A 27,293-nucleotide genomic window follows, 5' to 3' on the forward strand; every position below is an offset into this window, starting at 1 on the left:
CTTTAAAGTAACCATATGTGCTTGTCAGAGGTGCAAAGCAGTGAACTTCCTGCTAGGTTTTTATTTTGGGAAGAGAAGTGTGAGGCCACTCTCATATCTACACACTAAATATTAATCACCTTAGTATAAAACCTGGAAACAGGAAGAGAAAATGGAAATGACCATAATTTTCGTGACCAAAAAAATTTGCCATCTATCTCAGGCTCCAGAAATCAAATCGGCCTCATGAAATATTTCTTATAATCATTAATCCAGACAATAACTGTTTTGTCATTGGAGTAATAAAATAGAAAACGGACTTTGACTTGTGCAACAGCCAAATCTCATGATAAACAGTCTGTTCTGTAATTGTGATCGATGTATCTGAATGTATCACAGTGCAGACTGAGAGTTTTACATCAGCTGCACGTCACATGAGCTCCACATTGTCAGCGTTTTTCATCAGACAATTTATTTTAAATCTACATTTGTACATCATGTTTGTGTTGTATGATGCGCGCACAGAAAGGTTTATTTTTATGTTGTTTGTTGCCACGGTTGCATTCATTTCTATTTAATTTAAAAATCTGCCAAATATGTAAATTACTCATAAAAGTGTATACAGCTATATGTACGAATGGCACATATGTTTTACCTTCAGAGTGACTCTGTGCTGTAGTTCACCTTCAATAGGACCCTCTTTTGAAGATGTGTCTTTCCTGGTTCTGTCAGTTCAAAGTGATCTTGGATGTTTTGTGTTAATTCTCTCAGCAAACAGCAACATTTTGGGTGATGAGACTCGGCGGTGCTGAGATTTCTGAACATTATGTTTTCTTCATGATATTGGTGTCAAAATAAAACAGTTCAATCTTACACAAAGCTGACTTCCTCCTCTTGGATTCCTGTCATGTAATAATTTACAGTCACAGTGACGTGAAAATTAGTATATTACATCCGTTTTCTCAGTAGAGTCAACAGACAGTGGCCTACATGCCCTTCCTCTGGTCAAAACTGTCTCTGTTTGATCCGTTTCAACTCGTCCACACAGTCTAGAGATAAATGGGCTGTAAAAGGGAAGTGCACAGCCTCTGAATGACCTTTAGCTCTTAGGGTGTAATTTTTTCCAGCAGGACCGTTGACTTCTTCACCCTGGACATTCTTCCCTACAGAATTCCCTTCTTGTTGTTTACTGCAGTGAGAGTTCCCATTCTCTGGCTACTGGGGTGATTAATAAGCATTTTTTTTCTTTAAAATATGAAAAAACCTCTTTGTAGATATGAAGTATCTAGTTGGATTTCCCAGTCAGATGATATGCTTTTTATAGATATAATCAATATTAGTTGCATTAACTGCATCGTTTACTTTTTAAATCAAATCCAAGTCGAGCCTGACACCTGCTGTTAGAAAAAGAAAGCACAGTTTGGTTTTCACTCACATGGTGTTTTGTCTTATGTAACATCCATCCATTTTCTGCAACATATCCAATTTAGGGTCACATTAGGGCTGGAGCCTAATCCCAGCTGACATCACAGAAGAGGCGGGGTGTATCCAGGACAGGTTTTAAATCTATTGCAGAGCTAATACATAGAGACAGACAACCACTCACACCTACAGTCAATTTAGACACACCAATAAAATCTAACGTGCGTGTTTTTGGACTGTGTGAGAAAGCTGGAGTTCCTGTAGAGAAGTCATGGAGACACACAGAGAACATGGAAACTCCACACAGCCAGCTGGTGGATTCAAACCCAGGACCTTCTTGCTATTAGGCGATGGTGCAGGTAGATAGTTTGCCCACCTTTTTTCTTTCTATTTTGTGATTTTAAAATCTGAAACAAAAAGATGCTTTACATAGTTTAAGACAGACTATTTAAAAGATACTTTACGTTAAATATATATACATATATGAGGCTCTTTTACTGTACCCCTAAGAGCCACAGTAAAACGATAAGAAGATAATCTCTCTTCCACAAATGTGTGTACACATGAAAAATCAAGAAAAACAGAGAAAGCTGGGAGATGCTTGATGTAGTTTAGTAGTTATTATGAGCAAAGAAAATAATATAGGAAAGGTGCATTTTTACAACAACTTAATGAAGCAAATGGGAGAGAGAGGAGAACAGATGGAAAAAGGTTAGTAAGGAAGGAGTGAGGGCATCTATGAAGAGGATGAAAAAGGGAAAGGCAGGTGGTCCTGATGGCACACCAGTGGATTTTTAACAGGTTGTTTAATGCAATTATTGGGAGCGATTGGATGCCTGAGGAATGAGGAAGGTGTACTGGTACCAGTTTTCAAGAACAGGGATGATGTGTAGAGCTGTAGTAACTACAGAGGGATAAATGAGCCCTACCATGAAGACATGGCAAAGTATTATTAAAGGTATGTTAAGAGGACAGGTGACAATCAGTGAGCAGCAGTATGGTTTCATGCTGAGAAAGAGCACTAGAGATGCAGCGTTTGCTTTGAGAATGTGATGGAGACATACAGAGAAGGTGCTTCACTGTGGCTTTGTGGCTCTAAAGAAAGCATGTCATGGGGTGCCAAGAGATGAGCTGCGGTACTAGATGAGGAATTCAGGAGTGACGGATAAGTATGTCAGAGTGGCACAGGACATGTATGAGTACAGCGAGAGTGTGGTGGGGTGTGCAGTAGGACAGACGGGTTCAAGGTGGGGGTGGGATTACATGAGGGAGATGCTCTGAGAAGCTTCCGAAAGTGGTGATGGACAGGCTGACAGATGAGGTCAGGCAGGAGTCTCTGTGGACTATGCTGTTTGCAGATGACAGATCTGTAGTGAGAGTAGGGAGAGAGAAGAGGAATGAAAGTCAGGCAGAAGACCTGTTTGTGAATGAGAGAGTAGAAACAGCGAAAGTAAATGATTTTCAGTACTTTGGATCAACCGTCCAAAGCAATGGTTAGTGCACAAGACAGACAAAGTTGATGGTTTGACATGTGTAGAAGATAGAGATTAGATGAAGGATGTTAGCTATATATATATATATATATACATATATATATATATATATATATAGCTGCCAGGCAGGACAGAAAGAGGAAGACCATAGAGAATGGTGCTTCGTAAGTATTCAAAACAATAAAAACTATTTTTTTCTTCTTTTTCTTGTTTTACTAATAAAGGTTTTAAAACTTTATTCGTGTTTAGTACCATGAACACACATAATTATACAACAAACATTAAAAAGTAAGTTTGATCGCTGATCTACGCCGACATGTGAACCACGCTATGATTGGACAGTTTGTAGCGCAACGTCATATCCGCAGGTGAAAAACAAGAAAAACCTTTCGCACACATGGAGGAGAATAATTCCCAAATACTCGAAAATGCCCACGCTGAGTTTAAAAGGGAGAATTTTAAAATGGCAGAGGAGCTGTACACAAAGTTTATCTCTTCCTGCTTACAGTCCAGGTATCGTCATTTTATTCTGGAGACGCTAAAGGCTAGCTGTTGTCGTTTATGACATGGTGGTGTTACGACACATTCTGTTACACATTAAATTTTGTGACCAATTGTCGCTAACTGCTAGCTAATTTCAGTTCCCTTCCCCTTTCTCTCTCATGTTCACATTTAACTGTAGCCATGATTTTAAATGGGAGTTTTAACTGTGTTATATTTGAACAGGGAATGTGAAGCAAGCAGTTTAGCAACTGCTTATAACAATCGCGGGCAGATAAAGTACCTCCGGGTGGACTTTCGTGAAGCCGTGGATGACTACACCTCTGCGATACAAGCTGACAGCCAGTTTGAAGTCCCTTTCTACAACAGAGGACTAATTCGTTATAGATTAGGTAAGAAGAAGCGACAGACACAGCTCGCAGCGGCAAGCCAGTTCACATCAATAGCCAAAAAACACCTCAACTTCCGCCCATTACCTTCAAAATAAGTGTCTTTTTCTCTGCTTCGTTTTTATTAACCTCTGTAGGTCCTATTTGAAAACAGTCCACTAAAATGTAAATAAGAATCACAAATGAATAATGACAGAAGTAATTCACCTATTGTATACCATATAAAGAAATATAAGCACACACTGTGTATTTATACAAGGTGTGTGAGGTCAACATATGGGATGAACATCTCCATTATAGCAGACTTGCCTGTGTTTCCTCATAAGCATCATCTGAAACATAAATGACACTATGTCTATTAGAAGAATGACATTACTCCTTCCAATTGCGTTGAAAAGGTGTTTTAAACTATTTTGGCTAGACAGTATTTAAGTACAAGTCAGGTTTCAGATCCCATCATAGCACAGAAACAGCTCTTGTTATAGTCATCAATGACTCACAGAGAGTTTCATCCCTGTTTTGCTTGATCTCACTGCTGCCTTTGACACTGATGATTGTGACACTTTAATTTAAAGGCTTCATGATTCAGTTAGTTTGGCGGGTCAGGTTCTCAATGTCTACCTCAAGGGTAGACATTTGTGTTTCAGGTAGTACATTTATTGAGGAAAAATAAAATCTCCGTTCTTGGTCCATTATTCTGACATGCTCCTGTTTGGTACTATCATGAAAAATAATGATATATCCTATCACTCTTATGCAGATGATACACAGCTGTACCTATTTATCACCCTTTTCTCTGAAACACTGACAAAGACAGGAGCCATGTCATAATTTTGGACAGTGATATCAGTTTCGATTGTTAATGAGCTTACCAAAACTGCTTTCTACGGTGCACATATATATCAATAGTTAGAAAAATCTTATCTCAAACTGACTCTTAGAAATGGGTCCATGTAATCATATCAAGGAGGTTAGACTACTATAACTCTCTATTTGCAGGATTATCCAAATCATTAGTAGGACAACATAAACTAATTCAGAATCTGGCAGCCAGAACCCTTACATGTATACAGAAATTTTAACATATTGTCACAAAATGTGGCTTAAAAAGAGATGTGGTGATCTGTGGATGGCTGCAACTCCACTGAAAACTAAAGATGATTACAAGAAAACACAAACACAGCAAAGACAAAAGACATTGTATATAAGAATAAATGCAAGACAGTAGAAACAGTAAAGGCTTCTGAAATCGTCAACTGTTATTCTGTAACTGTTTGGTGCTTTCTTTTCTACAACACTAGATGGAGCTGTGTATTTGCTGTCAAACTTGCCACAACCCTTGTGCTTTTACTGCCCAACAACTGCTGACTCTTTAAAATCCAGCCAAGAAGTGTATTATAAAAGATACCCTTATATTTAATATGTATTTAGTATTTTTATTATCTTACAGGCTTTTTTGACGATGCCAAGAGTGATTTCCAGCAGGCATTAAAGCTCAATCCGGATTTTGAAGATGCCAAAGTGAGCCTTCAACAGACACTTCTGGACCAGGAGCACAAGATAAACAGGGGATACTGACAGCTTCTGAACCTACGTGTCATGTGGCTCTGATAACAAAATGTACACCAGTGCACTTAATATCAATAATTGTCCAACTGTTTTTATTCGCTTGTCATTTTTTTGTTTTTAAATATAAAGTGATTTGCACAAACAAAGACAGAGCTGAAAATCAGAGGATAATTGATCAGATGAAGCAGACGTCCCACTGGATCAGGGGCCACAGTTGATGGATTTTTATTAAGAAGAGCATTAATATTCCTTTTTCACACCGACTCAAGCTCCTCTCAGTTAGTGAAAAATTGATATCCCTTTATAAAGGGCCGTATAAGACTGTGACTGGACACTGCAGACTTATCGACCCATCAGGTGAAAGCCTGATAAATGTTGGAGCACCCTGTTGAAGATTTTAGGAGAGGCTTTGTGACTTTAAATGAACCCTAATAAGAAGCTGACATAAAATGATAATGAGGAATGTCTCAGCTGCTTAAAGCACACTTTGTGTCCTAAATTTAGCTTAAGTTTTAATACAACAAGGTGATGTGGTTTTAAAGGAAGGAAGTCAGCAAATATAGAAACAACAAACATACACAGAAAACAATATAAATATAATATAGACAAATGTAAATAGAATCACAAATCAATGACTAATAAATTATTTAATGACACATGTCTGTCTCACGCTTGCTTATTCACACAAATGCAGATTTTGTGATGTCCTACGAGAAGCAAAGGCATCATAAGTGGAGCCTCCTCACAGTGAGTGAGGCAGGAAGCATCACTGATGTGTTTCACCTGTGCAGAGGTGATTACCTGCTGTATAAAACAGCTGCTGACGCCTAAGTGAAGCAGTCAGCTCTTTTGTGTCAGAGCTGGTTTGTTGGTGGCAGGTCTTGCTGGGGGGTTTCCAATGCCAAGCTCTGGTTGGTTTCAGTAATTTTTTTTATTTTTTTTTGGATGGTTACGTTGACACTGCAGCATGTGGCGGCTTAAAAACATGTAAGTTTAAGTTTAGTCTTTAGTTTTCTGACGGTTACTCAAATTTTTCTAAAATGTGCATTTTTTTTTCCCCCCTCAAGTTTATTATGGAACTTGGTGGCTGCAGTAATTGTTTTAGGTCAAGCATGGCCAAATGCGAAGCTCTCTTCACAGTCAAGTAAGACTAACTCATGTTAAACTACTCCAGATCAAATTAAGTGAGACTACACTACCTGACCATCGTCTTCTTTCACAGGCAGTGGTATAAAGGCAGACTGTTTAGGAAATCTAATGAGGCTGTCAATGGACGAGGCTCTAGCAGTGGGGAACCAGCTTGTAGTGGAAGCCATCAGTGAGTTAAAGGCCTAATTAGTAACAGGCTGTGTCATTGTTTTGAGAAGTGATCCCTCATGTTTGCATGTCCTCTCCAGATGGCACCCAGCGTGTCTTGTTGACACCCAGCCTGGCTGCTCAGTGTGGGTACAGCATGGAGTCTGACCCCTGGGGTAACACAAGAGTCTACACATCTCTGATGGGCTGCTTTGTGGACAACAAGGTATGTTCAGCTGAGGTGGAACTTTTTTTTTTTCTTTCCAAACTTTACAAATTTAAATATCAACTAGATTTTACTTCAACCTACCATTTAATAGAAACCTTAAAATTTTAGGTCTGCAAGTTTTGCAATTAAATTTGCGAATGAGTACAGGTAATAGTGTATCGGGAACTAACTGCTCAAAAAAACTCTTCTCTTATAGGACGATGCAACATTTAAAATTGGCTTGAAACTCCAAATGTACAGCCAGAGGCCATCAGATGTGGTAACTCATGATGTGAGTCAGACGTGCAGCTACACTCGCTGGGCCCCTAAAGAGGTTCTCTGTGACAGGAACTACATGGAAGTAGGTTACTTCACACTGCCAGGTTTACTTTAATACTTGTGCCCTTCAAACTCTTCAATTAGCTTTGTCTTGTATTCTAGGTGTCAAACTACTTGATGAAATCTAATCCACAAACTAAGCGGCCGGCTCAGGATCAAAACGTTGACTCCAATCTGCTTGAGGTTCCTAGATTATAGATTTAAGAAAATTACTAAATGCAAGTGAATGAAGGCTCAAAATGTTCCATTTTGCTGCAGGACTCTGGTGCATCACATGGTATCTGGAAGATGACATTTTTCACCCCTGAACCAGTGGTAATGGTGCCGAGGGAGGCTGAACAAGCTGGCTACAGTGCAATGACTACCTCAACCAGATTGATTATGCGAAGCCCTTACAATACACCAGAGACCTTCTCGGAGGATGTAAGGATTACTTCATAATGGATAATTATTTCTGGTAATTAAAAATGACAGTAAGCTCCATATTTTTTATTTTTTTCCTTAAGGTGGCTGGAATCCCCATGGAAGTCTTCAAGGTGAGCGTCTACAACAAGGCAGAAAGTGGTCTGGGTATCGTGAACTTGGCAGCAGCTTGTCCCACAGGTGAGCCTCAAACCTACTTCACAATAAGCATTAAAGTGCAGAATTGTCAATAAGTTGCTTCCTCTCTTCTAGGGGGCGTCCTCTTCACTGAGAGTGTGATCTCTTGGTACATCCCTCGCCGCATGACCCCTCTGATGGACGGCACATTCAGAATTGTAGAGATGCACATGGGCATCAATGGGCAGAGGCTGGATAGGTCTCAGATGGCTGCGAGAGGGTACACACTATCCACCACAGACTTTCACATTGTTGCCGAGATCCCAGTGGGCTCACCCGACGGTTACTACAAGGTCTGGAAATCTAGCTCAACATGCAACTTGTGTTTGTATGCACGTTTTATTAAAATGCCGTAAATAATTGCAGAGTCATGCCCCAGAATACCAGTACCATGTCACCTACACTGTGGAGCCGATGCTCGAGGTACTCTGGAGGGCAGATGGGACCCAAAATGATATAAAATACAAGGTTTTGTTCCCCATTACAACACCTCTGATGCCCAGACCTCCCCATGCGGAAGATTGTAAGTCCCACTTAAAGGTAAGAACTGAAAGTAGAGGTTGCAGGAAAAGCCTTAACACATGGCTTGTTCCTCAGATACTGTTCCAGAGGACGGTTTGTTTAGCGTCAGGTTGGGGAGCTTCCTTCATGATGTGGAGCTGAAGAACATCACCTTCTTTACTGGTGTTCTCACTGTGGAGGAGAGCAATGCCAGAGGGCTCATTGTCCAGGAGCACATCTACACCAATGGCACCAAGGGCTTCTCTTTACAAGTGGCCTTCGATGCCGATGTCGTCCTGAAGACTGTATGTGGCCAACTATGGGAAATTGCACTCAATACTGTATTCCAACTCCCAACATGACTTTTTTTTTTTTGTCTCCCTTAAGAATCCTGAACCCTTGGTTACAACCTACTCTCTTCCTTTGACCTTTGGGCTGCTCATCCTGCCTGAGGGAACTTCCTTTGCTCATGAGGTGACACTGCAGGCGTCTCTGCAGGATGTTGGTGAGACAATCTTAACTTTTCTAGAATTGAAAATTGAGCTTTGAACTCCAGATGGCTTACTTTTCTTTTCCTTGCAGTGCTGCCTGCACTTACTGGCACCTGTGATCAGAAGCACTTTTACGTCAGGGTGAAATATGGCAGTCAAGGCCGTAATTTTGAGACCACGGTTGGAACTCGACAGCTAACCCCTGAACTGGCTAAAGCCTACAAGCTGCAGGAAAACCGCACACACTTGCACCTCAGAGTGCCCTACACTGCCCAAGACTCAAACTTTGAGGTATATAATATAACTCCTTGAAAACCTTCAAGCATAGACTGGTAAATGCCAGTCTCCTCAGGATCGGAATTAAATGTGCTCTGAACATCTTGCAGCTCGTTTCCTCAGTTTCCATCCAAGCCAGACTTGACATCGTGCTCTGGGAACCAAACAATCAGTGGGTGCTTGGTGACCTCTCCCTGGCCTGCAGCTTCCCCTTGATGACGACTAGTAAGATTTGATCACTTAAGCTTGTCATTAAAGTAACAAACACTCATAATAAATGTCTACTTTCTTCAGAATGCTATCCCAATGGAACAATAACAGCAGTGGCTGTGAAGCTGGAATCTGTGCCCAGTCTCGTCCCAAGTCAGCTAACTTTGAAGGACCGGTCTTGTAGACCAGTTTTCAGCGACGATCGCTTTGCCCACTTTTCTTTCTCTGCAGATTCATGTGGAACAAGTAGAACAGTACGTTTACAGACCTTTTTCAGTTGAAAGTGCCTTTTGGGAAATGTGTTAATCAACTTGTGTGGCTTTTTTTTTTTTTTTTTTAAGTTCTTTGACAACTACATGCTTGATCAAAATGAGATCAGCCTGTATCACAAGGTAACAGCAAAAACATCACCTGCTGAACCTGAGTACAGGTAGGTAGACTTGACCAGTGAGTTATCCTGATGAACTGCTGATTTCCCAAGTTAAAGTGTGTGTGTGGGGTTTTTTTTTTTTTTTTTTATCCCATTTAGGCAAACCATCTACTGCTACTACATGGTCAACAAAACACAAACTGTTGCATTTAGCCACAAACCAAGGGGCTATGATCCTAGAGCAGAAATTGGGACAGGGCTGCTAATGGTGCAAATGAGGCTAGCCCGGGGTAAGTCTGACAGTCGGTTTGCTAAAAGGTGGAGAATTTGACATCTGTCTTTAGGCGTATACACCACCTTAGTGTTCTAATTGAGCTTTTCTTCCAGATGCTGCTTATGAGCAGTTTTACCAAGCTCAAGATTATCCACTGGAGAAATACCTGAGAGACCCCCTGTTTTTTGAGGTGGTGCTGATGCAGTCAACAGACCCCCAGTTGGAGCTCATCGTGGAGAACTGCTGGGCTACTCGTCAAGAAGACAGGACATCTGTACCCCGCTGGGACATCATTGTGAACAGGTGATGGCATTAAGTAAATGCCAAAGTTGAAGATCTCTATACTTCAACTATATAGTCCAGCTAACTTTGCCATCATTAATAGTCTAGAGTGGGTGGTTAATTCACTTAGCAAATGAGTCTTCATGCTACATTTAATTTTTTTCTTCACTAGTTGTGAGAATCGCGATGACACCCATGTGACAGTCTTCCACCCAGTTATGGATAATGTTGCCATGCCATCCCACGTCAAACGCTTCTCTATGAGGATGTTCACCTTCACCAATGACAATGAAGTTCTGAGAGATCAGGTGACTCGGTCGATCTAGTCATAGGCCTGTCTAATGCAATACTGTATCAATGTGTGCTTAACCTTCCAGTCTCCCCACAGATCTATGTGCACTGTGATGCAGTGATTTGTAATACAAATGGCCCACCAGATGGCATCTGCAGAGGCCAGTGTGTGCATCCCACAGGCACAAAGGGCACTAAATTTCAAGGGCTGAAAGGTGCTAAAAGGGGTACGTGTTAATGGTGTAAGTAAGACTGGGACAAACTTTAAGTTTGAAGTGCAGTTGGTGACTTTTTTTTTTCTTCCCTACTTGTAGAGCAAAGAAGTACAGAGTCAGCTCACCAATGGCAGCTCTCCTCTGGACCCATCCTACTTTCAAATTGATATTTCAATAAAAAAATCTTAAGCTATGTGGTGTCTAAGCTTTTCAATTTGTAAGTTTGGTCATGCCTGTATTGTAGACACAGGCCTAAAGTTCTAAACTGTTCTGGTTGACATCTTTAACTGGCTATAACGAAGCTTCAAATGTAGCCATATCAGTTTACTTAAAATGATGCCATTTGCATAATGCACTTGTCTGAACACACTGGGTTCAAACAAAAGGGCATTGAAATGTGAAGTAAACTGCATGGTATAGAGTCATGGGCTGAGCTTCACATGAAGTGTTAAGCTTAAATTACTTGTACAAACTTGCTACAACTTTCAGAAGGGTGTGGTCACGGTTTATAAATGCAATACTCTGTGGATGGGGTGTTCCATTCACAACCCAGTGTGGCTGAGTCATCTTCCTAGCTGACATTTTGCTGTTTGCCAAAGGCTTGTAAATGCTGAGTGATTCCTAGTGACTGTGAGAATGGTACGGACTGTGGTTAATGCAGAACAAAGTATTCAAATTAAATGGCCATTCTGGTTTATACATGTAACTCAATACTCGACAAACAATTCTTGCTACTATGGCAAATTACAGAACTTCTGTAGTTGAGCAAGTTTATCTGAGACTACTCACAGAATTGCTTATCATATTTTAGTGACAATGCATTGTGCACCTTCATAGCTTTTAATTTGTCTGTGCAACCAGTGAAACTTGCACTTTAAACTAATCACCTGTAAATTATGATGGCGGTTTGGCTACAATTTTGTGGTTCAATAATTTTTCTAGTCTGTTTAATCCTATAGTTTAAGTGGCTTGGAGGGGTAAAAAAAATATAAGGTAAATCTTTAATCACAGATCTTAATGAAATAAAATTGCTCTTGATATTCACTTGAGAATAATCAACCCTTCAAGGGTTAAAATTGCACCACAAATCAAACTGGTTTCATTTTTATAATCCAGTTTTCACAGAAGGCAGCTTATGGTTGGCACAGATCAGATATTGTCCTAGCCCTATAATTTATGTAGTCTTGTATAGATGCACCATAAACTTCTAATTGAAATGTCAGTGTATAGAGTACAACTCAAAATGCATGTGGAATAAGGACAATCACTGGCTACAGGGACAGCCATAAATCGCTTTGACTAAACTTTCATGGACAAACTAAAGTACTTTGCTTGCTCTGACTGCCAGAAAGTGGAGTCAGCATCCATCTTGTGCTTCCAGGGAAGAAGGAGACAACACATTTACGGCAACACCGGCTCAGACCCCCCCGCACAGAAGTGGCTTGAGCAGATGGAGATAATGATTGCTGAAGGCCTGTGCAGAAGAAAAGCATGTTCTCTAACCTCACTAAGGCAGGCAGCAGTTCTCACCTGGCTCAAGTTGGCCACGATTGTCCCAATTCCCAAGAAAACAGCAGTCAGCTGGATAAATACTAACCCAGTCCGCCCATCATCGCTAAGTGTTTTCCATACTTCAAACCCACATCAAGACTGCTATTTCTACTGCATATTAGACTAACAGGTCATGCAGTTATAACTCTCTTACACACCTGGATCAACTAGAAAGCATACGTAATGCTGTCATTTATGTGATGTTACAGTAGCTCTACATTCCCTATGAAACAGACCCCCAAATGTCAGACCTCATCAACATAGTGTCTAACCAGATATTTACTCCGGATGGTATTACCTTGGCCTCTAGTAACACGGAGGAATCATTTGACCAGATATGTCCTTCAACATGTATATCAAACAAATATGTAGGACTGCTTTCTTTCCATTTGTGCAATATCTCTAAAATTAGAAACATCCTGTCTTAGAGTGATTCTAAAGACCTAGTTCGTGCATTTATTACTTCTAGGCGGGACTACTGTAATTGATATTATAAGGCTAAAAACTAACAGAAAAGCCTTTGGTTGATTCCAAATGCTTCTGTGAGAGCATATTTCTCTCATATCAGCTCCTCTTAATTGATCCTTCAGCTTTCCAGCTTTTCTCTTCTGTGGAATGCTCCCTCTACTTTTAAGATTAGGTTTAAAACGTTCCTTTAAAGCATATAGTTAGGATGGGTTCAGGTGAACCCAAATCCCCCATTAGTTACACTGCTAATGACCTGGGCTTCTGGGGGCATCCCATGATCCACCGAGTATTTGTTCTTCACTGTGTGTGTTTACACACCACTTTGCATTTAATCTTTAGTTATTAATCTCTCTTTAGTTATTAATCTCCCAGCCTTGGGGAGCGGCAGCAGATGGCTGCCGCTCCCCAAGGCTGGTTCTGCCAGGGGTTTCTTCCAGTTAAAAGGGAGTTTTTCCTTCTCAGTGTCACCAAAGTGCTGGCTCATTGGGGATTGTTTGACTGTTGGGGTTTTCTCTGTATTGTTGTAGGTCTTTAACTTACAATATACAGCACCTTAAGGCCACTGTTGTGATTTGGCACTGTATTGAGCTGAATCAACTCCAATCCTGATTCACAGCAACTGCTAACGAGCTTCTGTTGTTCCACCATTGAGAGGCTCCTGATAGCACAAGATCAGAAAGATGTGCAGAGGGCGGCAAAAGTGGCCTCATCGGAACTACACCACTCTGGAAAGATGCACTGGTCGACTGCTCAAGAAAGAAGAGTACTCCATTTAATTTTATTTACCGTTGATGAGCTGCTGAATGGAATTTTAATGACAAAGTATCCATTTATCAAGAAATATTTTGAAGTGCACAAATGCACCCACCACACTACAAAAATCCCAGTTAATGCCTCTGAAAATATGAGTTTGTGGGGAAATTGTTCCTGTGGGCTGTAAAATGAGCCACTTTATGCTGATGCATTTTGAAGAAAACTACTCAAATACTTACTGGGCATTTTTTTAAAGTACAAAAGCAACCTTAAATTATTAGGATTCTAATCAGTCTTTTGCCAACTCTAGGCATCACCACATTAAATCTACTTTCATTTGCATCTTCAGTCACAAGACAGAACATCATCATTCTGGTCTTCCTCCTGCCTGACAGAGCAATTTGTCTCCAACCTAAGCTGTCCTTCAATCGTGTCCAGTCTGGCAACCCCCCCCCCCCCAAATATATTGGCACCTTCATTTCTCCAGCTTTGACTGCGGTTTGTCAGTGCCACAATCTCTCCATATCATAAACCTTACATTTGTCTCTTAAGACACATGGTCACTAGTATTCCACTTGTGAATGCACACTCACCTCTGTAAGAGTCCTTAACCCAAAGAGGTACATTCAATTATGACTTCTCACATAATTTGATAGGTGAGGCAACATTACTGACTCCATACTCAGAATTACAGTTGAAAACTCAAATTTCCACAGGTAGCAAAGCAGAGGAAAGACCAGACAAAAGTGAATTTAAAAGAAAAGCTTTATTGTATCAACTCATAATTACTGGTCCAAATGTCACAAATGATTTTGAACTTGGTTCCTCTGAGATATGTCTTTTACCTGTGGAGAGAAGAGAATGAAGTTAGTTAACAGTAACCAATTTCAACAGGTTGAATAGAAAATTAGTCTGAGACAGAAGTACTATGGCACACAATGTTCTCTTTTTCTGGGTCAAACCCTGGAAACAAAGTGTTCCATTATAGAGGACCTCATACTATACCTTTTCTGTTCTCTGGGTCTGAACATTGCCCATTACAAATGCCACCTAATGGATTTCTGGTATCACAGATCACAACATCACAGTGGACGAAGACCTAGAAGATGCAAGTGTTTTTACGAGTACTGATTTGCATGTGCAGTTTTCTGAACCATGAAATGATTTGTTTTTACAGGCCGAGTTACCTGAAGACTTAGATCCTCTTCATTTTCAGCAAAGGCAAACATCTGGACCTCAAAGCGCTTGAAGTGAGAGGGATGCTGAACCCTGGCATCAGTCCACACTGGATGGAAGACCACATGGTGTGGGTCTGTGTGTGGACAGCTGGACAATTTAAAAGAAGAAAAATTTAGTCTCCACCCCATCCTTGCTTCAGTATGAAGGAAAAGTTTATGCTAATACGCAAACACCAGCTTGAGCGTTACCCGTTTATGATCAGATCCCATCTTGGTTGGGACATCTTGTCCTCATCCAATGTCGCCCAGCAGTTCTCCAGCTCCAGTGATACTTTATTTGTTGCACTCATGAGCTCCACCTCAAAATACAGCGGCTGCTGGAGATAGTTCATGATGGGAGAGTCCTCGAGTCTGTAAAACTCGCTGAAGGAGTCGTCTAAGTGCAGAGGGACAGTATGAACTGACATTAATGACAAGAGGCTTCAAACAACATAATCAGCTCAGGACATTGAGGTTTTTCCCTCTCACACGTAGCACACAAGTGACATTTGGCTTCTCAGAAATGCTGCGTACACACCAGCCAATTATGGCCATGCATGGATCTACTTGGGAGCTGCCAGCTCCCAGAACAAATTCCGATTTGCTTCTCGCATAAAGCTCAATATTCAAATTTTCTGGGATTTGAGAATAAAAACTCAGATTTAGCGAAGGCTTAACTACTTTAATGAGAGCTGCGCCTAAGGATGAAAGTCAAAGTAGAATGACAAAAACTATACATTTAATACCAACTCCTTACACGCCATAGACAAGGCATTTTAGATTATAAGAGCTCCTGGAGTAAAAAGCATTAGAAGCTGATGGTCAAAACATTAAGCAGGAGAAAATTTTGAATAAATATTCTCCACATGCCAGCAACCTTTAAAGTCTGAACCATATAGTTGCCAGAATTTTTAAATTTAAAACTATTAGATCTTCTAGAGATAAAGCAGTAAGGTTTAGTTAGTAAAGGTAGTTAAAGATTTAAAATTGCTTAATGATTTGAGGATAATTGAGTTTTTGGGAGGAGCATCTTAAATGTCTCCACAGTGCTGGAGTTGTATTTGTGGTGGAGGGGAAAATGAAATGATGCCAACTTCTTACCCAAAGAAAGTCTCATTGCCACTTGCAGCTGGCCTTTTGCATTTTCAGCATAAGGTTCACTCCTGCGAGGTCTGGTGTGGAAGGACACAGCGTGGGTTGTGTTGAGGTCGTAGTAACATGAAACCTTTAGCCTAGAAGGCAAGCCATGAGATTTGAATGCAGTCAGAGGTGCAAAGACCAGAGAGAAAATTCTTACAGACAGTCATCTTCGTCTCAGTATCAAAGATTGAATAAGGGATAATGCAAAGCTGAAGAGTCCATTTAGTCCAGAGATTCAAGTTACTTTTAAAAACTTTATTAGGAAAATTAGGAGACTAAAGTTCAGACACTCACGCAAACTCTGCTTCCTCAGAGTCTGATGCACTTTTTGTTTCAAGGTCATGTGGCACAGAGATGTCATTTTCGTAGAGCATTGCATTGGGCAAAAACTAAGGGAACAAAGTTAAAGACAATACATCAGATCAGCCTCAGCATTAATAGTCTGTATTAGTCATCAAGCTGTGTAGTGACAATACCTTTCTGGTAGTCCCACAGGAGTTAGCAGTGAAGACAAAGTAAGCGTAGCGGTCGTCACTGTAGACTGGACCGCAGGTGGGGTCGTGCAGCGTGAGCTCACTGGGGTTCAGGCTGGGAACAGACTCCAGTTTCACAGCCAGAGTAGTTATGGTGCCATTAGGGAAACACTCTGAAAAGAAGAGTTTAAACACTAGACTCGAACTCTCCAAGGAAAACGTATTTAAACAACAAGAAACCCAACAAACCAGTGAGCGGTAAGAAGAAATTGCAAGCCATCGAGAAGTCCGTGATGGGCACGTTAGTTTCTGGATCCTTCAGGATCACGTCAATTCTGGTCCTAATGGAAGTTGGTGTAATAGCCTGAAACATTGTTTAAGTTAGAGCAAGCAGGACATTAAACAGAAGCTTCTCATCTACAGCAAAGCACAAAATACCTCAAACTCAACATCAGGGGCTGCAAACGGCACTACAAGATTGAAGTGAGTTCCATTCTCCGTGTAGCCATACTGCTGAGCCAAACCTGGCGTCAGCAGTCGTTTTCCCACCATGGCCTGAAAGTTGAAGTCTGAGGTTCCATGTTTCACAAGGACATAAAAGTTCTGGTAATCACAGCCTCCAGAGACCGAAGGAGGAACTGCAGATAGATTAAAAATGCATCAAGAACCCTGGCCTGCAGCTGGTGCAAGATGACAAACATTTTAGGCTTGTGTGTTTGTATATAACCAGCATACAGACCCCTGTCTTCCAGTGTGGCTTCCAGATAAGCAGTGTGAGAAAATGTAGCAAACTCATTCAGCACCAGCAAACCAAAGGTCAGGTGAAGAGAGTAGACTATAAATCCCATTCCCCTCTGGAGGGAAATGGAAAGATTAGCAGTCAAATTAAATATGCATTAATATTCCATCCCCAAGCTGAAATTAAATCTTACCGATTGTAGCACGGCAGGGTCTGTGAAGGGCACTTCAAGTATAAAGACCTTCAAGCTGCTGTTAGGGGACACTTGCTCTCTGACGTTAAAGCCTCTGGCATGGCACTGTGCTATAGTCAAAACCTCAGAGGGGAAGGTGATGTTCATCAGCGCCACGTCAGGAGCAAAATGCCCAAGCACCACCTTAAACACTCGCTGCTTTGGAACAGTATCTGTAGGGACGAGAGATGAGGAATTCAGTGAGCTTGCATTTTACACAAATAATCACAATATATGATAAGGGGATGTGAGACTCACTGTCGAAAACTTGAAGATTCAGTGACAGCAAAGGCGTTGTGATGGGAAACAAGACTTTGTATCTTGTGTCTTCTCCATCTTCAGTCCAGAGCAACTCCAGCATGGGTTCGATTGTGTAGGAGAGGAGATACCGATTTCCCTGGATATGGCTCTGTTTATCATTTTATAAACAAGAATTCGTCAGTACGACTACGCCTAATGGAACATAGCTAAAAGCAGAACAAGAGTTGTAATAATTCTTTGTAAGGTTCCTGCTTTAATGCTTGTAGAGCAACTCTTTGGGAGGCTCAGCTTTGGAAATGGGCCCTCGTTTCACAGTGAAACATGGCTTTTATGACTTTGCCATCTTAAAAGGCCAAGGAAGCCATTTATCAGTATATACACTTGATATAAATCTTGATTTCTTATAAAACCCACTGCCTTTCACCTTAAAGTATCCACCGTCGGCCCCAACAGGAATCTGAACAATGATGTACGAGACGTCGGCAGACAGCTTGGCCGGCATCTCAGTAGGATCAAGCCTCTGACCGTTGATACCCAAGTACACCTCCAAGAGCTGAACCCGTCCAGAGGACATTAAGGGGTCAATGTGTTGGGGCAGGCGCCAAGTGATCATGGTGGGTGTGAAGGAAACACTATGACCTGCACATAAGGCAGAATCAGAGGCCAAAACAGACACTCTACTATACAGCATTTAGAGGCTACGAGGTCTGCTGACAGACAACTTTGCTAACAGCTTAGCATTTCTAAACCACACATTCATACAAGTCTTCATCTAAACCCTGGGACAGACAGCAAGTTAACATTTCTAAATGTCCAAATGCATCACCACCCTAGGAATCGTTAATGGAGAAGACTAGAAAAACAATTTGCATGTTTAACTGCTAAAGCATTCAGGTTTTAAACACTAGATGACATGAGTTCCCTGCAGCTTTCACATGGTTAGAGTGTAATTACCATCCAGCACTGGACAAGCAGCTACAGCGTCAACTCGAGCAGTCAGCCACTGCTTCTCAAAGATTGTCGAAGTTTTGAACACCTTCATGGGCACCCCTGCTACCTGCAGGGTGAGACAACCATTTACTGCATTGAAGATAAAGCATGTGTGCAGAAGAGCAGTTCGTTAGAACGTGGAAATGCAGGCTAATGTACTTTATCTTGTCAAATCGATGTGAGACCGTAACAAGTTTAAAGAGGTAGTCTGATCATATAATTTAATCTAAATCCAATTGGTTACTGACTGCAAGTGTGAGCAAGTAGATAGCCATCTAATGGGCTGCAAGTACTTTAACCAGAGGCTGTGTGTAGGACAAGATGCCAGGTCATGTCAGGCATGTGTGAAAAGCATGCGATCTGCAGTTTACTCACAGTCTGGGTGTACGTTGCCAGTGCAGACCTAGAACTCCGGAGAATCACCCTGGTGGGAGTGTTTCCTACCCCGTATCCCCTTTGGTGGGCCTCAGTCGCCTTCATGATCCTCTCCTCAGGTGTGAAGAACACAACTGTTGTGATTCTGTATCCTGCATCTATCGGGTGTTTCTGTAAGGCAAACACCAGAGCGTGACTTTACATGCAAAGGTGGTTTCTGAGAATAGACGAGAGGCCAAACGAGCTCCAACCTCTGCGGCTTGTCGAGTATAAGCAAACTCTGGACTGCCCTGTTGCTTGGAATATGCAGGAAGGCCATAATCATCTGCAGCCGCCCTCTTCACTGACACCTAGAAACGAGACCCTTCGAGTCAATGATAAGCCATCTCTCACCTCTCCAGCACCTCTATTAGCCTTGATGCTCTTATGGGCTATAGTTCCACTTATCATATAGATGGGAACATGACCACGGAAGGTTTTGCTGCAGTCACTTGCCTCCATGTAGTTGTGGTCACAGACAATTTCCCTGAAGGCCCAGGAAGTGTAGCGGCAGGTTTTAACCACCTGGTACACCTCGTCTTCAAGCATCTGGTTTCCATGGAGTCGAAGATGCAAAGCAGTGGTGAATTCTTTATCGTCCTAAAAAAAAAAATAAATAAATAAAATAAAATAAATATACATTTTTAAATATATAAAAAAAGCAAGTTAATACTAGAAGCCTAGGACACACATTGGGTACTTTAAAAATTTAACAAACAAAACCCCTAATAATTCTGTCTTGATCCTTGTTACGTTACCACATTGTGAGCAAAACAGTTTTGAAGAGAGGCATAAATCAAGGCGTTTCCCAGCAGATCAATCTTCACACTGATGCCACACTGCGAGGCTAAACTTGGCATAAGAGGAATGGCAGTGTTATCTGAGGAGAGGAGAGGGAACAAAAAAAAAAAAAAGTGAGAAAAGTTAAGATTTGAGAGGCAAGAAGCCAAAGACAAATAATTTTCAGCTTACTCATGACGGCAGTAATTTTCAGAAGATTTCCTCCAAGTGGACCAACGTCCACACGCATCACATTCCCCAGACACTGAGCAGTGATATCTGGAAATAAACATGTACGTGAGTAAGTAAGCAGTAGTTGGATTAGTTTTTCCTAAACACGGTCACTTATTTTTTTTTTTAAATTATAACTTACTTAAAGGGGGCCTCTTTTGAGCCTCTGTGTTCATAACAGCTATCAAAAGAATGAACCACCTGAAAAACAATTTAGTCAGTTAAAGCAAAAAATCTGAAAGTTTAACTAAAAAAGGGATCTTAGAGAAATAAAGCTACAAACCCCAATCCTAATGAGTGACCCATGGCACAAGAGGTGGGGAAGTGGTAATCTTAGCATTCCTGTTTTTACCGTTTTTAAAGAAGTTTGTAGGGGGCCTAAACGCTCCTCTTTGGGTAAGATGAGGGAGGTTACAGCCACACACAGGTGGATCTCGTTGGAGCCTGATGAGGTTGATTGGGTGGAAGTGAGTTTTAACCTGATTTGCAAAAACACTGACGACACTTGTACTGGAATGAAATTTAAATATGCTTGTCCAACCAAATGAACCATTGTAAAGTAAAGTGCATTAATAAAATGAAGCATGTCTGTTTGTTTTGTTTTATTTTATGCTGAGAATTCATCCAAACTCTGGAGAGCATTTAAAAATTAAAAGTTATAGCACAAAACCAAAGCAGAAATGAATTTTAAAAAGGCAACAGTGTTTTGTGCTATTGCTAATAATTGCTGGTTTTACGTCCTTCACCTGAGGGAACAAGTCTATGTGAATAAAGTAAAATAAAAAATGAAGGTGTGACATTTTTTATACAATCTTCCAATAACCCACCTAAGCTGAAACGAGTGGTGCAAATTTAAAAATGTGACAAATTCACAGTAAAACCAATTAGAAAAAGTCAAAATAAAGTTGGGGTCTTGAGAGGTGCCACTGGGGTCAGAAGATTGTCCTTGTGCAGGTTGTGAGTTCATGATGGTTGTGCCACACAAAAGCAGAAAAACTATCAACAACCTTTGTGTAGCCCTGAACATTTGTACACAAATTTATTCAGAAAGCACATAGATATTAAAATGGCAAATTGAGTTTTTAAGTCCTAAAGAGCAGGAAGCACTCAGGAAACCCTCTGTGCTTTTAGGAGGTGAAGAAATAGATTTTATGGAGGGTCAAAACTGCTCAAATCAACAATTAAAACAAACAAAGATACTTAAGACAAATTATCATCAAATGCACCATAAAATAATATTATAGTTAATTTAGAAAGTAAGAAATAATTTCATATTTCTGTATTATTTAGGTATTCATCAATCCCCCTATTTATTGTTTACTTCATTTTATTTTATTATTTATTTTTCCTCCACTAAAACATTATTAATTAAAAACATTTGAAAAATACATCAGAACTTCAGTAAATACTTATACAATCCAGCAATAAAAGCAAACAAAATAAATTATATCATTTTTTTTTAAATGCCTGCATTAATTTATTTTAATATATTTTTATAGTATATACATTTATTGTGTCAAATTTTTTGTGCTTCTTAATCTTGGCAGTTTTGGTCTTCCATATCGCATACAGACGTTCTGGGGGATGCTGAAGTTTCTTTCTTTGAGGGGATAAAAACACCGAGTTTGGTAAGTTATAAAACCTGATTTATAAACGTTGAACAGCAGCTGTTTGATGAGCACAGTGTTAGAGTCTGGTTTGGCAGTTCGCCTCCCGGCAGCGCTTTCTCAAAGTGGATTCAAATGTCAGATATTACTTACTTTGCTCTCTGCAGCCAGCGCGCTGTCTCCGCGCTGGTTCAACTGCAGCTGTTTCACTCAAATACAGAACAAGTGAGGTTTGCAAGGGACATTGAGCACATCTGAAGTGACATTTAAAGAGATGGCGATAGCCCAGGATAGAAACATAATAATTTTGGAGGCTCTTTTAAAATAAAGCGACTAGGTTACATGCGTTATACATTTCTCAAGAAGTGTTCCCAGCCTCTCGCTGCCCTCTCCTCTCCTCCCTCGCCCCTCCCTGTTCCCTAGAATAGGGAACAAACTGCCTCCGCGCTTCTGTCCCGCCTCCAGCTCTTCTTGTCCCGTCCGCGGAGCTGCGGCGCCTCACTCCCTCCGTTGACCTGCTCTTTGCGGCATTTCAGGAGAAGATGAAAAGCAAAACGGCAGGATAAAAGTTCTTTTTCATGGAAAGAAACGCTCCAAATACAGGTATGTTTTTCATGCTTTGCATTTTGCATGCAAGACCCCATAATTAACAGACTTATCGGGTCCTTATTAACCAATTAAACAAAACAAAAAAAACCAACTTTAATTTGAAAAACTCAGCTGCACTTAAACCAGCTTAGTGTCTAGAATTCAGCTGTTTAAAAATATCTACACAAAAATGTAGACACGTGCTGGAAATCAGTGTAATATGATATTTTTTTTAGTGGTAATCCTGTACATGTGACAGCACCTCATGCCTCTGCTCACTCAGTACAAGCCATTTCCTGTGTGTGCGGTATTGATCCCCCTCCCTCCTTCCAAAGACTAATGTATTCTACAAACAGTGCAGTCAAATGTGTCTTGATAGAAACCATCCATTTGAACGTTCCAGTTAGTCTTCACTGGGGAATCCTTGTGGACATTTTAGTTGTCATAAAAAAGGGAAAAAAGTGTGCTAGAATGAACTGACTTCACTGTAATTGTGTTTTCAGGATCATGGGGTATGGGCAAATCCTCCACCGGCGTGGGGATGAGGAGGACCAGGTCCACCTCAATGTGGGAGGGGTACGGCATGAACTGGATCCTGATATGGTGCTCCGCTTTCCTCACACACGTTTGGCTCGTCTGCTGTGCTGCCAGAGCGAGGCGGCAATCCTGGAGCTGTGTGACGACTACAGCCCGGCTGAGAAGGAGTACTACTTTGACAGGAATCCTCGGGTTTTCCTCTGCGTGCTTAACTTTTACCACACAGGACAAATCCACATGATGGAGGAGCTGTGCGTTTTTTCTTTCTGCCAGGAGATTGAGTACTGGGGCATCAAGGAGCTCCACCTCAGCCCCTGCTGCAGTAACTGGTACCACGAGAGGAAGGAGTACATCGAGGACAGAGACTGGGACATCGGGAGCGAAGACCAGCAGGAGCCGAGCTTCGACTCCTCGTTTGAGGAGCTCTCTGCTCTCGATAAAGACCTCGCCAAGTTTAAAGGTGCCTGGTGTGCAGAAATTCGCAGCTACGTGTGGCTCAGACTGGAGGATCCGGGTCACTCGAGAGCCTCGAAGATCATTGCTGTGGCTTCCCTCAGCGTGGTGTTGACCTCCATCGTTGCCATGTGTGTTCACAGCATGCCAGAGTTTCAGCGTGTGGATGACAGTGACAGGCCCATCGAGGACCCCGTGCTCACTAGACTGGAAGAGGTTTGCATCGCCTGCTTCTCCGCAGAGTTTATAATCAGGTTAATCGTCGCGCCCTCCCGACGGAAGTTTCTCGGAAACCCCTTGAACATAATCGACGCCGCTTCGATTTTGCCATTTTATGCCACTTTAGCTCTGGAGACAGCCGACGAGGAGAGCGCCGAGGAGAATGAGGACATAGAAAACGTGGGGAAAGTGGTGCAGGTTCTGCGCCTCATGCGGGTTCTCAGAATCCTCAAACTGGCTCGCCACTCCATCGGACTGCGAGCGCTGGGGGCCACCGTCCGCCACAGCTACCAGGAGGTGGGCCTGCTCCTTCTCTTCCTCTCAGTGGGAATCTCCATCTTTTCTGCTCTCATCTACTTCGCGGAGAAGGAAGAGAAGCAAACAGATTTGGGGACAATACCTTCAGGTTGGTGGTGGGCCACAATCACCATGACCACAGTCGGCTACGGGGACACCTGCCCCGTGACGGTGGCGGGGAAGATTGTGGCCACCGTGTGTATCATCTGTGGCCTGCTAGTGGTGGCTCTTCCCATCACCATCATCTTTAACAAGTTTTCAAAGTACTATCAAAGAAACAAAGCCATGGAGGGACAGTGCATCACCAAGCCTGAAAGACAAGACCCAGAACTCCCTCATTACAACATCAGGGAACTGTTAACGGGAAGCGTGTACCCCTTTATAGGAAGCATCGCCTTTAGGAACAGTGGGAGCAGCGGAGGGGACGATACGGACGCCTCCAGTCTCCAGGACATCGAGGTGTACGATAATGACGCTTGTGAAAATGGAGCAGCCAAATGAGATTCCTGCCATTTCACTGAGCATCACTCCCTTTATGACTGCGAGTCAGTCTCTGCCTCTCGGGGCAGAGTGCTCCATCACTGACCCTGCCTTCCTGCACTGTCTTCCCCCTGCAATTTGACAGAGAAATATTGTGGCCAAGTTTTTTTTTTCCTCCTCTATCTCTCTCTCTTTCTCTCTCTCTCCCGCTGAAATATACAGCGTCGCTAAAACCAGGAAATCTAAAGGGAATTATCTGAACCTTGCTCAGAGGTTTGAAAGCCCATTTTCTGCTTGAGAAAACTGCAATGATGCATGTAGGAGGCCATAATGTTAATGTTTTTCAAAGTAATGTCCTTTATTGATTTCCTGCTTGCTGAAAAGTTCAGACAGAGAGTTTGCCAAATGCAAAAGTCGAGGATGACAACAGCACAGTTTGATGTTTAAAAATGGCGTTATAGATCTCCACGTTGGCTGCATGACCAAAAATAAATGCATTTTGAAAGAGAGTAATAAAAATAGTAGAATTATGCACAAAAATTGATGAAGAGAGGTGTCACATTCCTCTCCGAGCACCGTGGAAGTCGCTGATGTGCCGGGTTTTTATTTCGTTTTTGTTCGTTTTGGACAGTTCTGACATCTTGGGGAAAGGGGAACTCATGTGGACATGAAATAAAACTCACAAGACAGGTGCTGCTCATTTGTGCCTGTTCAGATAAGCTTAAGATTCAGGCGTTTGCATTTATTTCTTCACACGAGTTTAAACTCACATCAGGTAATCAATGTGGCAAATGTACTTTTTGAGGAGTGCAACACTTTGAAAATGCAAAGAAACCTTCGTTTTTGTGGTATTCTTCAGCCTTATCTCTCCCTGAATGTATTGATCTCCTGTCCCCTGTTATAATTTCTGCTTGGATGAACGCTGCCCTACCAAACTTTTCTCTGCAGGCGTCTAAAGGTGCTCATGCAGCTGACCAGAAACAATTCGAACGTGAATTTGATGGCGGTTGAGGAAAAAACATGTAAAAGCACCTTAAAAGTCTGCATGAGGGGCCGGTTTCTGTTCAAACACACAGACTAACTGAGGCTTAACCTGAACAGATAAACGCCATTACGGTCTGATTATTCCTTAGAAGTAACAAATGAGTTTCGATCACTTGGTTTCCTGTATCAGGTGTGCTCAGTAACCAGATTAGCATATTGCTTATTCCACACTTTGGGTTTACTGCCTTTGTCAGTTGTCTTTTATTGTAATGACAGAACTGGCGCAGACACCCGCTGATTATCAATAAATTTACATGCACAAGTGAAGAGCACAGTTGATGGCATACAGTACATGACAGTGATTTTGCAGCCATGCATGCAGTGTGCATCTTTCCAGAGGCACGACTGCCCATATTTGTCAGGATATCTTTCAAAAAAACAAACAAAAGAAACCCATGTGATTAGTCACCACACGAATAAAGGGAAATGATGGACGATTTCAGCTCTCTGTTCAATTCTTGTTTGAACTGCTCGCACCTCATGCCCTTCACTCAGAGGTCACAGTTAGACATCATTCACGTTAAGGCCCCGAAGCATCCGCTGCAACAAAATGAAAGGAAGTAACGATCTCATACATTTGAGGCATTGTTAGAATAATGGTTACAATAAAATGGTAGTGCTGCTTTTCTGAAATGTAGATTGCTGTGAATGTTGCACAGTAATAATAAGGCACAACACCTTTTAACGTTATTCAGCCACGATACAATTTTTTTATGACTTCTTGATGCAGATAAAAATGAACATCAAAAGAACACTAAAAGTTTTTGTAAAAAAGACTTTTTATACGACTGAAAAACCTGAACACACCCATATATGTCTTTACACTTAGTCGGTGAGGACAATATTTCATTGAAAACCAAATCTGTAATCTTTATTCAATATATGTGTGAACATGTATATCTCTGTATGTGTTAAGAAATCTGCCCCAGGACATTCAGCTGACAATGCAACACAGTTGGCAACAGATAACTGCACAGATATCTGTTCCTCACCATTACTCACAGCCCTGTGGCTTCTTGGGCTTTGGTTTTGAAGAGGGACGTGGATTTCACTACTTGTATAGCCTTCCTATATAGCCCATTTCCCATAGCCGGTGGTGTCTCTCATCTATTTTTTCTCATTGTAGCTGTTGAGTTGAGTTTGCACTGCAGAATGACAACAGTTGCACCCAGGTTCAAATGTTTAGTTGATGTTGCTCTTACATTGCACATATTCCTGCAAGCATTTCCATTTCCAGTCCTCAAATCATTCAACTATTACAGTTTTTTTTATTTTAGTGTAAATGCCTGGATGCCAGAAAGTTTCACAAGGAAGAACCAGCTGCCAGAAGCCAAACAGTTTATTATTCAGCACCTGTCTCATAACTGTTTGCGGGCGCTTCCATTTTTTTATGTAGACCTTTATACTTCTGTATTACTATTTGGACTCCTTCCCTCAAAGGTCAACACAGTAAAGATGAACAGTTATAGAGACAGAGTGCAGTGGAGTCATGGCTTCTACTGGAGGAGAAAATTGCATGTGCTGGTAAAAATGATGGATACCTCAAAACTTCTGTGTGGTGAGATGAACTAAAAACAGTGAAAAGAACACAGAATTAATTGTTTATAAGCTGTTGAACAGAAAAAGGAAGCCTTTCATGAGGTGACATCGGGTGATTTTCAGGTGGGATTCAGAGGGATTCTGATCTACTGAATTGCTACTGATTGTGTGCAGAAAGCAGTTTGTCTTCAATAAGCCAAAAATCAAAATTTGTTAAAAGTGCCTTAGTTAACTACAGTAGTAATAATAGGTTTCATATATATAGTTGGATGTCAGCTAACTGTATATGAGGGGTGTAAACAGACTGGCAGCAATGTGGTGATGAGAAATTTCAATGAAATTCAGCAACTTATAGCAACGACAGACAAAACAACTGACCAACAGACTTAGTATAAGGTGGATATATCAGCCATCAGTTAGTGCAGACCTGTCATGAAGCCCTGACCGGATAGCTTTTGGTGTTTTGAAACCAAAGGACGGATTAATGAGCGCTAACCCTGGCTATTCCTCCTTTCTGACTCGTCATAATTTACAAAATGAACATCATGCTTTATTCAGTATGACCTGAAGGTAG

General features: G+C 41.4%; 4 protein-coding genes across 7 annotated transcripts; 3 read left to right on the forward strand and 1 right to left on the reverse strand.

The window, feature by feature from the left end:
* The first annotated feature begins 3,235 nt into the window (after nt 1-3,235).
* ttc32 (tetratricopeptide repeat domain 32) lies at nt 3,236-6,009 on the forward strand. Its single transcript, XM_003446305.5, has 3 exons — nt 3,236-3,407; nt 3,621-3,787; nt 5,235-6,009. The coding sequence occupies exons 1-3, from the start codon at nt 3,292-3,294 to the stop codon at nt 5,360-5,362; spliced, it is 411 nt and encodes a 136-aa protein (XP_003446353.1). The 5' UTR covers nt 3,236-3,291; the 3' UTR covers nt 5,363-6,009.
* Nucleotides 6,010-6,178: 169 nt separating this feature from the next.
* On the forward strand, nt 6,179-10,899 carry zpax1 (zona pellucida protein AX 1). Its single transcript, XM_003446373.5, has 21 exons — nt 6,179-6,340; nt 6,421-6,497; nt 6,576-6,671; nt 6,751-6,875; nt 7,075-7,218; nt 7,299-7,379; nt 7,455-7,619; nt 7,703-7,799; nt 7,872-8,089; nt 8,163-8,319; nt 8,394-8,602; nt 8,685-8,802; nt 8,880-9,079; nt 9,175-9,289; nt 9,359-9,528; nt 9,616-9,704; nt 9,804-9,934; nt 10,032-10,221; nt 10,373-10,508; nt 10,589-10,718; nt 10,806-10,899. Exons 1-21 carry the CDS (start codon nt 6,321-6,323, stop codon nt 10,871-10,873), a joined length of 2,736 nt encoding a protein of 911 aa, XP_003446421.2. The 5' UTR covers nt 6,179-6,320; the 3' UTR covers nt 10,874-10,899.
* A 3,326-nt stretch (nt 10,900-14,225) lies between these two features.
* Nucleotides 14,226-20,397, reverse strand: LOC100695742 (uncharacterized). Of its 2 annotated transcripts, none has more exons than XM_005474964.4 (21): nt 20,239-20,397; nt 20,098-20,156; nt 19,917-20,003; nt 19,703-19,824; nt 19,401-19,544; nt 19,157-19,255; nt 18,906-19,076; nt 18,495-18,597; nt 17,965-18,179; nt 17,538-17,688; nt 17,241-17,452; nt 17,048-17,162; nt 16,747-16,946; nt 16,558-16,672; nt 16,312-16,481; nt 16,130-16,224; nt 15,797-15,927; nt 14,906-15,092; nt 14,666-14,804; nt 14,484-14,577; nt 14,226-14,323 (listed from the first exon to the last, which is right to left on the reverse strand). In XM_005474964.4, the coding sequence occupies exons 1-21, from the start codon at nt 20,259-20,261 to the stop codon at nt 14,253-14,255; spliced, it is 2,703 nt and encodes a 900-aa protein (XP_005475021.1). In that variant the 5' UTR covers nt 20,262-20,397; the 3' UTR covers nt 14,226-14,252. The 2 variants fall into 2 exon arrangements, with proteins under 2 accessions (XP_005475021.1, XP_025755002.1); XM_025899217.1 differs by having other exon boundaries at nt 20,308-20,380.
* On the forward strand, nt 20,389-25,622 carry kcns3b (potassium voltage-gated channel, delayed-rectifier, subfamily S, member 3b). Of its 3 annotated transcripts, none has more exons than XM_005474965.3 (4): nt 20,389-20,422; nt 21,503-21,583; nt 21,986-22,165; nt 22,654-25,622. In XM_005474965.3, exon 4 carries the CDS (start codon nt 22,658-22,660, stop codon nt 24,155-24,157), a length of 1,500 nt encoding a protein of 499 aa, XP_005475022.1. In that variant the 5' UTR covers nt 20,389-20,422; nt 21,503-21,583; nt 21,986-22,165; nt 22,654-22,657; the 3' UTR covers nt 24,158-25,622. The 3 variants fall into 3 exon arrangements, with proteins under 3 accessions (XP_005475022.1, XP_019201868.1, XP_025755003.1); XM_019346323.2 differs by having other exon boundaries at nt 21,991-22,165; XM_025899218.1 differs by lacking the exon at nt 20,389-20,422 and having other exon boundaries at nt 21,381-21,583.
* Nucleotides 25,623-27,293: the final 1,671 nt, after the last annotated feature.

Source organism: Oreochromis niloticus, linkage group LG15 (assembly GCF_001858045.2).
Source record: "Oreochromis niloticus isolate F11D_XX linkage group LG15, O_niloticus_UMD_NMBU, whole genome shotgun sequence".
Taxonomy (NCBI): Eukaryota; Metazoa; Chordata; class Actinopteri; order Cichliformes; family Cichlidae; genus Oreochromis; species Oreochromis niloticus.